This window comes from Gekko japonicus, unplaced genomic scaffold (genome assembly GCF_001447785.1).
Source record: "Gekko japonicus isolate JY-2015 unplaced genomic scaffold, Gekko_japonicus_V1.1 scaffold42, whole genome shotgun sequence".
In the NCBI taxonomy this organism is placed as follows: domain Eukaryota; kingdom Metazoa; phylum Chordata; class Lepidosauria; order Squamata; family Gekkonidae; genus Gekko; species Gekko japonicus.
The window spans coordinates 2,483,015-2,495,404 of record NW_015165831.1 but is presented as its reverse complement, the minus strand read 5'-3'; the positions used below and the strand labels follow the sequence as shown (position 1 = coordinate 2,495,404).

At 48.0% G+C, this 12,390-nt stretch overlaps 1 protein-coding gene across 1 annotated transcript in view; it reads left to right on the top strand.

The window, feature by feature from the left end:
- Positions 1-12,390, top strand: part of ITGA10 (integrin subunit alpha 10) — a 92,729-nt gene that overhangs the window by 32,571 nt on the left and 47,768 nt on the right. The window contains exons 5-8 of the mRNA XM_015410805.1: positions 3,244-3,358; positions 6,547-6,674; positions 10,935-11,083; positions 11,475-11,625. Coding sequence (XP_015266291.1) covers positions 3,244-3,358; positions 6,547-6,674; positions 10,935-11,083; positions 11,475-11,625 — 543 coding nt within the window. The remainder of the gene's footprint in view (positions 1-3,243; positions 3,359-6,546; positions 6,675-10,934; positions 11,084-11,474; positions 11,626-12,390) is intronic.

Here is a 12,390-nt window from a genome sequence, read left to right as displayed (position 1 = left end):
AGGTTTCTAAGATTATGCATGGGACCGAGCAGGTAGAGAAAGAGGGACTTTTCTCCCTTTCTCACAATACAAGAACTCGTGGGCACTCCATGAAATTGCTGAGCGGTCGGGTTAGAACGGATAAAAGGAAGTACTACTTCACCCAAAGAGTGATTAACACTTGGAATTCACTGCCACAGGAAGTGGTGGCAGCTACAAGCATGGACGGCTTCAAAAGGGAATTAGATAGGCATATGGAGCAGAGGTCCATCAGTGGCTATTAGCCACAAGGTATAGATAGGGGCTCTGGGGCAAATGATGCTCTGTCTTTGGGGCCCGATTCCACCACGGCGGAAATCGGGCCTCCAAAGCAGGGGTTTCCCCGCCTCCCGCCCACACTTGGCAGCCCTATCCTGGCCTCACTGGTGGACCTCCTGATGGCACCTGGGATTTTTGGCCACTGTGTGGCGATTTGTGGCCACTGCGTGAGTGTTGGACTGGATGGGCCTTTGGCCTGATCCAGCATTGGCGTCTCTTATGTTCTTATTTGCACGAAAATGAAAGCTAACACTTCATCTGGGGTCAGGATGACAAAGGCAGGGTTCACAGTCCTATTTTTTATGCATTCAAAATTCCATTTGACTTGGCCACCACCTGGTTAGCCCAGGCAAGCCCAATCTTGTCAGATCTCGGAAGCTAAGCAGGGCTGACCCTGGCAAGCACTTGGATGGGACACCTCCAAGGAAAACCAGGGGTGGGCCACAGAGGCAGGCAATAGTAGATGTCCGATGCCCACTAGGGGTTGCCAGAAGTCAGTCATGACGTCCAGGCACACACACATATATATACACACACACACATACAAAATACGACCCCCCCACCACAGGATTCCATCTGGCTTTTTAAAGCAGTAAATTTTAAGAGCAATTATTAGGATTTCTGTTTATACCTCATAGTACCTATAGCCAATGCAAGACAATGTTCATCTACATAAAATAAAGTAAATGTATGTGTGACTTGGGGTAAGGCGGCCAGGTCTCCTGGGGGAGTGGGGGTTTGCCCACTTTCGGGCTTCCAGATCCGCCAGCCTAGATTCGGCCAGTGGGGGAGGGAGCCCCGTCCCCAAAGTTCCTGGTGCGCGGCAATGCACCTGGCGCAATGACATCACCCAGAGGTGATGTCATTGCGCAGGGCACATTGCAGGGGGGACGGGCAATTATTTAAGGAAAAACCATCGAGTTTTTCCTTAAACAGTAGAGCGTCCCCTGCAGTGTGCCATGTGCAATGATGTCACTTCTGGGTGACATCATCGTGGTGCCGAAGAGATCCCAGAGAGAGACCGGGACACCACCACCCCTGTCAGTATGCCGTTAAGACCTGGCAGTCCTAGACTTGGGCATGTGCCCTTTGCATAGAGACGCATTTCATTGGCTAGAACCATAAGCTTCTCCGTCACTGTACAGGAGCAGGGAGTTGGAATCCGGATATTACTGATCCTGAGGAAATTATGTTTATAATCCTGTGTTTTTTAAAAAAAATATTTCTTATCTGGTGCTCTCCAGAACCTGCTTTAAGCACAATGTGTAAATTATGGAACTCCAAGGTAAGAACTGCCCCCCTTCTTATTCAATGAAAATAGAAAGACGGGCTTTTTGGATTTCTACCTGTCATGTTTAAATCTCTGGACCTCTGCCAGGGTGAATAGATGGCATCCTCTTGCACATCTCGAAGGGTTACAGCTGCAAACTCTTATTCCCCAAAGCCTCTGTGGACCAAAGACACTGTCAGCAAGAGCCTTATCCCTTCACCAAACATCTGGCAGGGAGAAGAAATATTTAGGGCAGTTTGACTGGGCGTTCCCTGGAAGCCGAAGCGGTTAACTGCTGCCTGGCATTTTTGTGGCAGGCTCTTGTTTACTCATGAAGCACGGGTGACGTTTCATGGCATCTCTGTGAAAGCTGACCTACGGGCAGTGAGGCCAAGCGTGGGGGGGGGGAACCCACGGCATCCTTTCAGAAGCTGTAAACAAACATTTAGAAGGCTGTGATGGGTTAGCATAACAAAGGCTGTGCAGACATGACAGTTGTCACAGCAAAGCGAAACTACTTTATTTTGAAGATGCAGATTTGACCCTAGAGTATTGTGTTCAGTTTGGGGCCCCACCATTTAAGAAGGATATAGACAAGCTGGAACGTGTCCAGAGGAGGGCAACAAAGATGGTGAGCGATCTGGAGGAAAGGTTGAAGGACCTGGGTATGTTTAGCCTGGAGAGGAGACAACTGAGAGGTGATATGATAACCATCTTCAAGCAATTGAAGGGCTGTCATAGAGAGGATGGAGGAAAGTTGTTTTCTGTTGCCCCAGAAGGTCAGACCAGAACCAACAGGTTGAAATTAAATCAGAACAGTGTTTGGCTAAACATTATGAAGAACTTCCTGACAGTTAGTGTTACGTATTAGGCCTGGAACATTCCAAGACTATCTACCAGAGACTGGCTGAGCTTGGAGCTCTAGAACAATAACCCACCAGGATTCTGGAAGTGACCAATGAGAAACTTATGTTATGTAAATAGCCTATCGTTGGGAATGGGGTGTGTTTGGGTGTGGTTTTTGCATGCTATTTAAACAGGGCTCTTGCCCGAGTAAGGCAGTCTTGTTCCTGAAATCATGAAATAAAGTAGAGCTGTTCACTGCAATGCGTCTTGAACCCAGTATTTTATAGTTAGAGTGGAACAGGCTTCCTCAGGAGGTGGTGGGCTCTCCTTTGGAGGTTTTTAAACAGAGGCTAGATGGCCATCTGACAGCAATGCTGATTCTGTGAACTTGGGCAGCTCATGAGAGGGAGAGCAGGAAGGGTTGCATCGTGGCCCTTTATTACACACCCAGGGAAATGCTGATCACCAATTTGGGGTCGGGCAGGAAGCAATTGTTCTCCGTGTCAGTTTGGCCAGGGATCCTGGAGGTTTTTTGTCATCTTCTGGGCATGGAACAGGGGTCACTGGGGGTGTGAGGGGGTGGAGGTATTTGTGAATTTCTGCATTGTGCAGGGATTAGACTAGATGACCCTGGAGGTCCCTTCCAACTCTATGAATCTATGATTGTAAGCTGCTTTGGCTCCCCATTGAGCAGAAAAGCGAGGTTTGATTATCTGAATAAATAACTAAATTAATGCAGAAAAGAGACTTGACAGTAAAACCAGTTTCTGTTTTCGGTCTACACAGGCTCTCTAACATGTCTCGGCTTGTTTTTGTTTTCCTTTTGGCAGGCATGTGCCCCACTGTGGTCTCAGGAATGTGGGACATCCATGTTTAGTACCGGAATTTGCACCAGAATGGATGAAAACTTCCAGCCAGTTGAAAGCATTGCCCCCACAGCTCAGAGTAGGTTGGGTCTCCTACATAGTTTGATTTCTCAAATGATAGATACTGGAAATCTTCACCTAGAAGCCCTCCTCTCAAATCCCTGGAGTGTCAGGAATAGTTTCTTAAAAAGCAGTGTGCCCTTGCACATGTTCAGAGATTCAAAGTGCCAACCTAAGTTGAGTTATACCATTCGAAGTCCACTAAAGTCACTCTTCTACATACGTTGAAGGGCTGAAATCTTAACATTTAACACAGTGGAGGCACCTAGAGTTGCCATCTCCAGGTTGGAAAATTCCTGGAGATTTGAGGATGGAGCCGGGGAGGGTGGGGTTTGGTGAGGGGAGGGATCTCAGCGGGGTATAATACAGTCCACCCTCCAAAGCAGCCATTTTATCCAAGGAAACTGATCTCTGTAGTCTGGAGAGTAGTTATAATTCCAGGAGATCTCCAGGCCCCACCTGGAGGCTGGAAATCCAAACACAACATCCGTGACAAAAATAATGAAGAGTCTATAAAGATATGCTTGCAAAATCATTTACTGTGGTAATTCTGTAGAAAATTCTCTTCTATTATCGCTCACACGCAACGGATACTGCGCAATATAAACAAATCCGTTTCACAAGAATTGCTTTATCTGCGCGTGTAGCAATCACAATTCTTATCAATTTCTACTTATCAACTCTTGAGGGAAACATTCCATGTTGACTCTCTAATAACAGAACCCAAAGTCAGTTAAAAGGTGCATGTATTTTAGTGAAATGAGAAGTAGCCACAGTTGCAAACATAGCTATCCCCGAAGTGTGAGGCATGTAGAGTCCTCCCTTGACCTTCAGCTCCCTGCCTCATGATCAGCCATGATGGCCTGGAATGCTACACAGTTATTCCACATGAGGTCTGACTAAGGGTCTGGAAAGCAGTAATGTGACTCTAGAAGTGTAACATGTGCCAGTGAGTCAACTGACTGAACTGAGACCTTAAGTTCTCACTGTGGCAGCAAACCTGTGTATAGGTGTATAGCCAGTGCCTCTTTAAACTGCTGGTGGGGGCCCACTTTGGGATCTGGAGAGGCGGAAGGCAGGGGTCATTTCGTAGAAAAAGAGCTAGGGGAACTTATTAGCATAACTCATTAGCATATGCCACACCCCCTGACATCAGGGGCCTGGCGGTGGACCTGCAAGGCCAGCGGGAGTGCGAGGAAGCCCTGCCAAGGCCCTCCCTGGGGAGAGGTGGGGAGGAAGCAACTTACCCTCCCTCTTCTCCTGCCTCCTCCTGGCTGAATGAGGGCCGGAAGCGGGGCGGCCGGAAGCAGGGGGCGGGGCTTTGTCATATGCCCCGCCCCCTGCACCTCACCCGGGGGAACTGCGTTCCCCCGCATTCCCCCCCGAAATGACCTCTGGCGGAAGGCCTAACTAGATGTTACATTTTTCTCATATTCTCCCCCCATGTCTCCCTAAAAGACTTTCGTCAGATGTGTGTTATGAATTCCATGCTCAGAACCAATGCTCCCTCTAAGCTGTGGAGTCTTGTGAGCAAAAATTCTACTCTGTGAGCTACCGGCATTAAAGTTGTGAACAAGCGATTTGGCTCATGCAGTTTGCTTTGGAGCCATCCTTCCTGCGCTAAGACAAAAATGTGTGAGCCAGAAGCTAAAAAAATGTGAGCTAGTTCACACTAAGTCAGCTTAGAGGGAACATTGCTCGGAACTAAACTCTCATACTCTGAGATCAAGGAATGTGGGGGGGAGTGGACATACACCTTCTTCTCAATGCTGTTTTCTTGATCTGAAATGGCCCTTGTGGGAATGCTGTTTTCTCCATTGGTGAAACTTAAGCACAGTAATCAATACATGTAAGTTTTCACAGACAGGGTAAAAAAAATGGTCCTTTGGTGCCATTTTAGATCAGAAGTCAAGTACGGCACAAGGGGAAGGTGTGAACAAAACTCCTTTTCCCATGAGCCACAGTTCCAGCCCTAATTGGAGCCCAACGTGCTGGGAACTGAGTTCTGAGCACAGAACCTGTGGTGCTTGTCTGATCAAAAATCCTAATGGCGAATCAGGGGAGGTAGAGTGAGGGAAATGTTACACCCAGTTAGTCTTTCTGTCTCTGAGACCCATCAGGGCCAAACTACACATTCCAGTTGTTTACAAGTTGGGTCTGGGTAACCTGGGCCCATCTTGTTAAAAACTCAAATGTGTAGTTTGACCTTCAGGAGACAAAACCTGCAAGTTTGCTGATCCAAATCTCACCTCACTGATAGGGGGCTTAAGGCAAGTCACTCTCAGGCTGAGTTCAGACAGGCAGTTTGCCCCGATATAGGCGCGTGTGAGGAACATTTCACAACCAGGTTAAATGGGCCGTTCAAACAGGCACATCTGTCCGGCGTTCCCCACCCGTACTCAACCCGTCTTGTAATGCTTTGCATTACAGATACCTGGAACCCTGGAAAGCGCGATTATCCCGCGTCCATCCTGCACCAACAAAGTGTGGATGCCAAAACCCACATTTTTCTTATGTACTCATGCGCATAAGCGCATATCTCCAGATTACAAAAAAGAAAGCCGTACCTTACAGCCCTGCCTCCGGGCCAACAATGTGAACGCTCCCTTGCGCCTCCTCCCGGTATGCTCCCGCCTCAGTCACTGCAGTGTGAACGGGAAAACTGTTCCGTGTCTTTTTTGCCACGACTCCCTCCCGCTTCAAACTGCCCGTCTGAACGCAACCTCAGTCTTAGTACCTGGCCTGTGAAATGGAAACAATAACTCTGGCCTACCTTACCAAACTACAGTTGAGAATGTATGTGAAGCACTTTGAACACTTGAAAGCCTCACACAAATGCTTTGTGTTCTTTATTTTATTCACTGCATTTTTGTCTCATCCTTCCTTTACGGAGCTCAGGATAGCATACATAGTTCTCCCTCTTTCCCATTTTTAGCCTCTCGACATGCTGGGAGGTAAATAAGGCTAAGAGAGAATAACTGGCCCAAGGTCACCCAGTGAGTTGTCTGGCACGTGGGGATTTGAGCCTGAGTCTCCTCAGTCAGTACCTCATCTGACTTACTAACCACTAGACTATACTGGGTGCCCGTATTATTATATGGCTATACCTGCCAGGCCCAGATTTTTCGCACAGAAACCCCTTCAGTCATAGCGCCCCCATTTCCCTTCCTTGGCTTCACAGTTTGCTCTTTTTACCCCTTCATGCAGGATGTTCGACCTACATGGACATCGTCATTGTTCTGGATGGATCGAACAGCATCTACCCTTGGTATGAGGTGCAGAATTTCCTTAGCAACATCCTTAGCAAATTTTTCATCGACCCTGAGCAGATCCAAGTGAGTTTTGTGTTTTTTGTTTGTTTAACATTCCTACACAACATCACCACCGTGGGAGGAAAACAGAAAACCTGAGGCTGATAATGGTACTCAGATCACCACTGTGACTGAGAAATCCCGAGGGAGAAGAATTCCACAGTATGCCAACGAGACGGTGTGGTAGACTTTAAAATGGTAGGGGGTTGAGAGCCACCAGAAGATCCCTGCCAGAGTTCACTTCCCCATGTCCTCCGGATGCATCAGCCGAGGAAACAGTGAGGCTCACCAGTGAGTTGGAAGATTTCCCTGACTCATGACGGAAGACTTGCTCAGTCGGGGCTGTGGGGAGAGAGAGCCATGGCTAAAGTCCAAATTAGATATGACCCAGGAGATCTGTGATTGTAATCGCCCCCCCCCCTTTTTAAAGGCTAAAAACATCCAAGGTGGAGGGAGAAAATCCACAGCAAGCCTCACCTTTAGGGAATGAGAGGGGTTAACTCTTCCCCCCTCTAACATTACAGTCCCTCCCTCCTGCAACCTTCCCCTTATCTACCCTGCAGGGGGAAACATACAGATACCACACAGTCAGTTTTAGCATGTTTTCCCTCCATTGGGTAGATAGCACCTCTCTGGGTAGTTGATGTGCACCAGGAACATGGTGCAGGGGAGAAGGCTAAACCCGTCTGCCCTGAACTGCGCCTTTCAGCATTTGATAAGTCATGAGTGGCTGTAATCACAGCTCTCCCAGATCACATCTAGTTTGTCCTTATAGTGCTTAGTGATGCTGTTGTGTACCCAGCAAGACCGTGCATGTGATCAGGCCGCACACGTGGCCATGCGAAGGGCCCAAGCTTCGCTTCCAAAGACAATAGCCCAAACGGATCCTAGCACTCACCTATCGGACGGCTAGGATCCAAGGAGGGACCTATGGGACTGGGGGACACTGTAAATAGCCTATCACGGTTGTGGGTGTGTGTTTGGGGTGTGGTTTGCTATGTGGATATAAGCCGGCCTCGGGCCAGACTAAGTATCTCAAGTTATCCTGTACATAATAAAGTATGAGCTGAAATCACTTCTCCATGCATCAGTCTCAGTACTTTATAGACGCATTACATTTTTTCCAGATACGTCCCTGAGTTTGGTTGCAGACGTGTTCTGGGAGTTTTGTGCTTCCCAGGTGCACAGGGGTCCAGCTCTAACCGGGCCTATGGCGTGCAAAAAGGAGGGGCATAGCCTTCCTCCCTATACCATTTGCTGACTTGAAAAGGCCCCAGAGAGCCGCTATCGGGGGGGCTGTTTGTAGACTGATATGGCTACACGGCAGTTTCCTCAGTGGAACAAATAGCAGTTTCCCAGGGCTTTCTGAGGTCAGAAAAATAGCAGAAGGGAGGGGGGAGGTTTGAGCCCCTTCTCCTCATGCACTGTGGTCCCAATCCAAACTGGGCCTTTACACCATTGGGGAACACGGAGCTCCCAGAACACATCAGTGACCCAACTCAGGGACATACCTGGATAATGCATAATGTGTCATTTCAGAGGGCAGCCATGTTGTTCTGGTCTGCAGCAGAAGAGTTAGATTTCAAGTCCAGTAGCACCTTGGTGATGGTGGTGGAAAGTGCCATCAAGTCACAGCTGGCTTATGGCGACCCTTTGGGGTTTTCAGGGCAAGAGACGTTCAGAGGTGGTTTGCCATGGCCTGCCTCCATGCCACAACCCTGGTATTCCTAGGAGGTCCGCCTTCCAAATACTAGCCAGGGCAGACCCTGCTTAGCTTCCGAGATCTAACAAGATCGGGCTAGCCTGGGCTATCCAGGTCATGGCAGCACTCAGGGCTTTTTTGTAGAAAAAGCCCAGCAGGAACTCATTAGCATAATAGACCACTCCTAACAGCAGAAATCTATTAGCATATTAGGCCACACCCCGGACAGCACAGCTCATTAGCATATTAGGCCACCCCCCATGTTACCAGTAGTGTGGTCATCCAGCCACACCCACCTTTTGCTTCTTATTCTGTTTACCTTGTTTGTTGTCAAAACCCAGGGCTTTTTTTGTAGCAGGAACTTCTCTGCATGTTAGGCCACACACCCCTAATGTAGCCAATCCTAATGAGTTTCTGCTGTTGGGTGTGGCCTACTTTGCTAATGAGTTCCTGCTGGGCGTGACCAACATGGGAGCCAGCCGGAACTCCGTTCCTGTGCGTTCCTGCCCAAAAATAGCCCTGGCAGCACTGTAGAGACCAACAGGGTTTTGGGGGTATAAGATTTTGAGAGTCAACGTTCCCTTCATCAGATACAAGTAGGAATGGAGATCTCGAAGTCCTGATATCTTGGTCAGAAAGTGAGAGGAGGGAAAATGTGCAGGTAGCCTTGGACTCCAGCACCTCTCGTTTTAGAACTTGACCTCAGAGTGCCCATCGCAGCTGCCTGTGTCAGTGGGCTGCCTTTCCTGAATGCATCGTCCCTCTGACTTCGTTTCAGCCCCCAATCTCTTGCGCTAGCCCAGGGGTGGTCAAACTTGCTTAACGTAAGAGCCACATGGAATAAACATCAGATGTTTGAGAGCCGCAAGACATGAACAAATATTACACATTTTTTACTGGGAAATATGCAGACCTGCTTTTTATTAACATCAAATGAGACTGCCAAAAATAATATCAAAAGCGGTAAAAGCAGATATCGATAATGATGTTTATTTGTCCAACGATATTTGATTGCTAATGATATTTTGCTTCTCCAGCCACCCTGCCGGGAGCCGCACAACACGTGTGAAAGAGCCGCGTGCGGCTCCCGAGCCACAGTTTGGCCACCCCTGCACTAGCCCATTGGCGAGGAATGGAAAGCCGCTTGACCCCGATTTCCTTTGCACCGCTGGACTATCCTGGCATAGGCCCAGTTATGCTGAAAATCCCACCCTGCTGAAAACAGGAAGTTTAAAGAAAACAACGGGAGGGAGGGAGGGAAAGGAACCTGGTTTTCTGTAGCTTCATTGTGAGAGGCAGCGACTTTCCACTGAGTCAGCATGTTTGAATGTTTTTTTTTAAAAAACCCACCCTTCTATGAAGCTAGAGAAGGGTTGGTGGGGAAGCAGAAGGGATGGCGTTCGCCCAAGCAAAATATACCTTTTGCTACTGCCAGTTAAAGCATTTAGCGGCTAATGGGGAAGAACAAATAGAAACCACTGTATTAACTGTGGATGCCTCCCAAACACACCAGCTCCCACACTGAGATCCTGTAGCTTGCATTAATTACCCCTTAATTAATTACTGCCATTGAATTAGTTGTCTCTACGGTTCGTGCCCTAATCAGTTCGTGCCCTAATCGGTTCATGCCCTAATGTTTTCTGCAGGGCCGTGAAAATGGAGCATTTTCGCCAGGTGTTTCAGTAGGAAAGACCCAATGTCGGCCGTGCTACACTTGCTCTTTATTATTTGACACCGCCACATTTAAACGGTTTTAACTTTATTTAATTGGAAATGAGCTGAGCTATTTTATTGAGTTGTATTTTATATATGTACTTATGCTGGTTTTATAATTGTTGTAAGTCGCCCTGAGCCGCTTCGGCGGGATAGAAATCTAACGAATAAATAAAAATAAATAAATAACAATTTTAGTGCACCACAAAACCCTTCATTTCTCTGGGGCTGCCACAGACGTAGCATGGCTGCCCTGTTGAAAGTGTGATGATAATGATGATGCGTCTGTAAAGTATATTTGCAGCAGTCCTGTGATAGGTGTGATTATTAGCGGATGGGTAGATTTTACCAGTTCTGGTCCTTTGTTGTTCTGGGGTTTTACCCCGAACAGCATTTCACTCTTATTTAGTCCTAGTTTAACTAGAAGAGTGTATAACTAGTGTTCAGCTCCTTCAGTTATAGGGACCCCTTCCCCCCAAATTACCAGATTTTTTTTTGTAGCAGGAACTCCTTTGCATGTTAGGCGACACGACCCTAATGTAGCCAATCCTCCAACAGCTTACAGAGCTCTTCTTACAGGGGCTACTGTAAGCTCTTGGAGGATTGGCTACATTAGGGGTGTGTCGCCTAATATGCAAAGGAGTTCCTGCTACAAAAAGAGCCCTGCGTGATTTTTCCATACATACCAATACAGTTATGTGCATGCACACTTCTTCAGGTACAGTGAAACAAGACGCCCTCAACCACTACACATAGGGAGAGAGAGGGTGTGGATATTGTTGATGTGATTGTCATAGATGATGGTGGCCCCATCCTGATTTAATCCATACTACCTAACAGTTTCAAGTCTCATTCTTATGTCTGCATAGGTTGGGGTGTTACAGTACAGTGAGGTCGCCATCCATGAATGGTCACTCAGAGACTACCAGACAGCAGAAGAAGTGATTGAAGCAGCCAAAAACATTAGCCGGCAGGAAGGATTAGAAACTCGGACAGCTTCTGCAATCCACAAGGCCTGGTATGTGTGCCTTGGAGTCAGGGTTGCCAGCTCTGGGTTGGGAAACCCCTGGAGATTTTGTGGGTGGAGCCTTAGGACTGCAGGGTTTGGGGAGGGGGAGGGACTTCAGTGGGACACAATGCCATTGAGTCCACCTTCCCAAAGCAGCCATTTTCTCCAGGTGACCTGATCTCTGCCACCTGGAGATCAGTTGCAATGCCAAGAGATTTCCAGCCACCACCTGGAGGATGGCAACCCTCTGTTGGGATTCGAGGGGCAGAGGTCCAGTTCATGGGAGCACGTCTTGCAGTTACCTGAGTTCTTGGTGTCAGACAGGAAAGGCCATTCTTTGAATAGCAAAACACCTCCCCCCAAGTGCTTTCCTCTCCTCCTCTCCTATTTCTGTCTTCAGCACAGAGGCCTTCAGCCCAGAAAGAGGTGGGAGAGAAGGAGCCACCAAGCTGATGATTGTGGTGACTGATGGGGAGTCCCATGATGGCGAAGAACTCCCCGATGCCCTGGAAGAGTGTGAGAAACGGAACGTGACCCGCTACGCCATTGCAGTGAGTGCTGGAACACCTGGAAGGTGCCGTGTTGCATATGTGTCAACATCTGTGTGTGAACTGAAAAGGTAGCAAGAGTGAAGACAGACATAATCAGAATTATATCAGTTAATGAAAGACCAGGGCTGCTTTTTTGCCATTCTAGGTTTGTATGTGTCCTGAGAGTAACAGAAAACTGTATGAAACAAGAGGGAAGCCTTAAAGACTGACAATTTATTGCTGCATAAGCATGAATCCAAGCTCACTTCATCAGATGCATGGAATTGTAAATCATTCATGGCCAGTGCATATACACAGTATCCAGGAAAGGGGAGAATGCTACCAAAAAAAAAGGCTTCTACAAAATGAGGTTCAATCCAAAGAGTAAACAGTTCATTCAGAATGGGTGTGAGGCACTCCCAACTTGGATAAGTTAGGCCCCGGTCACACGGGCCAGATAATGCAGGGAGGAGGCGTGGCTATTAGCACCATCGCAATTTGAGCTGTTGCAGTACAATCAGATGCAACAGCAACAAACCGTATTGTTTTCGTCGGCGCATAGTTCTTGCCGCGCTTCAACGGGGCAAAAGGAGTGCGCTGGGGCGATCAGATGGAGACAGTCCATCTGCGGCCCGTACATAAGAACATAAGAGACACCAATGTTTGACCAGGCCAAAGGCCCATCCAGTCCAACACTCTGTGTCACACAGTGGCCAGAAACACCAGGTGCCATCAGGAGGTCCACCAGTGAGACCAGAACATTAGAAGCCCTCCCACTGTTGACCC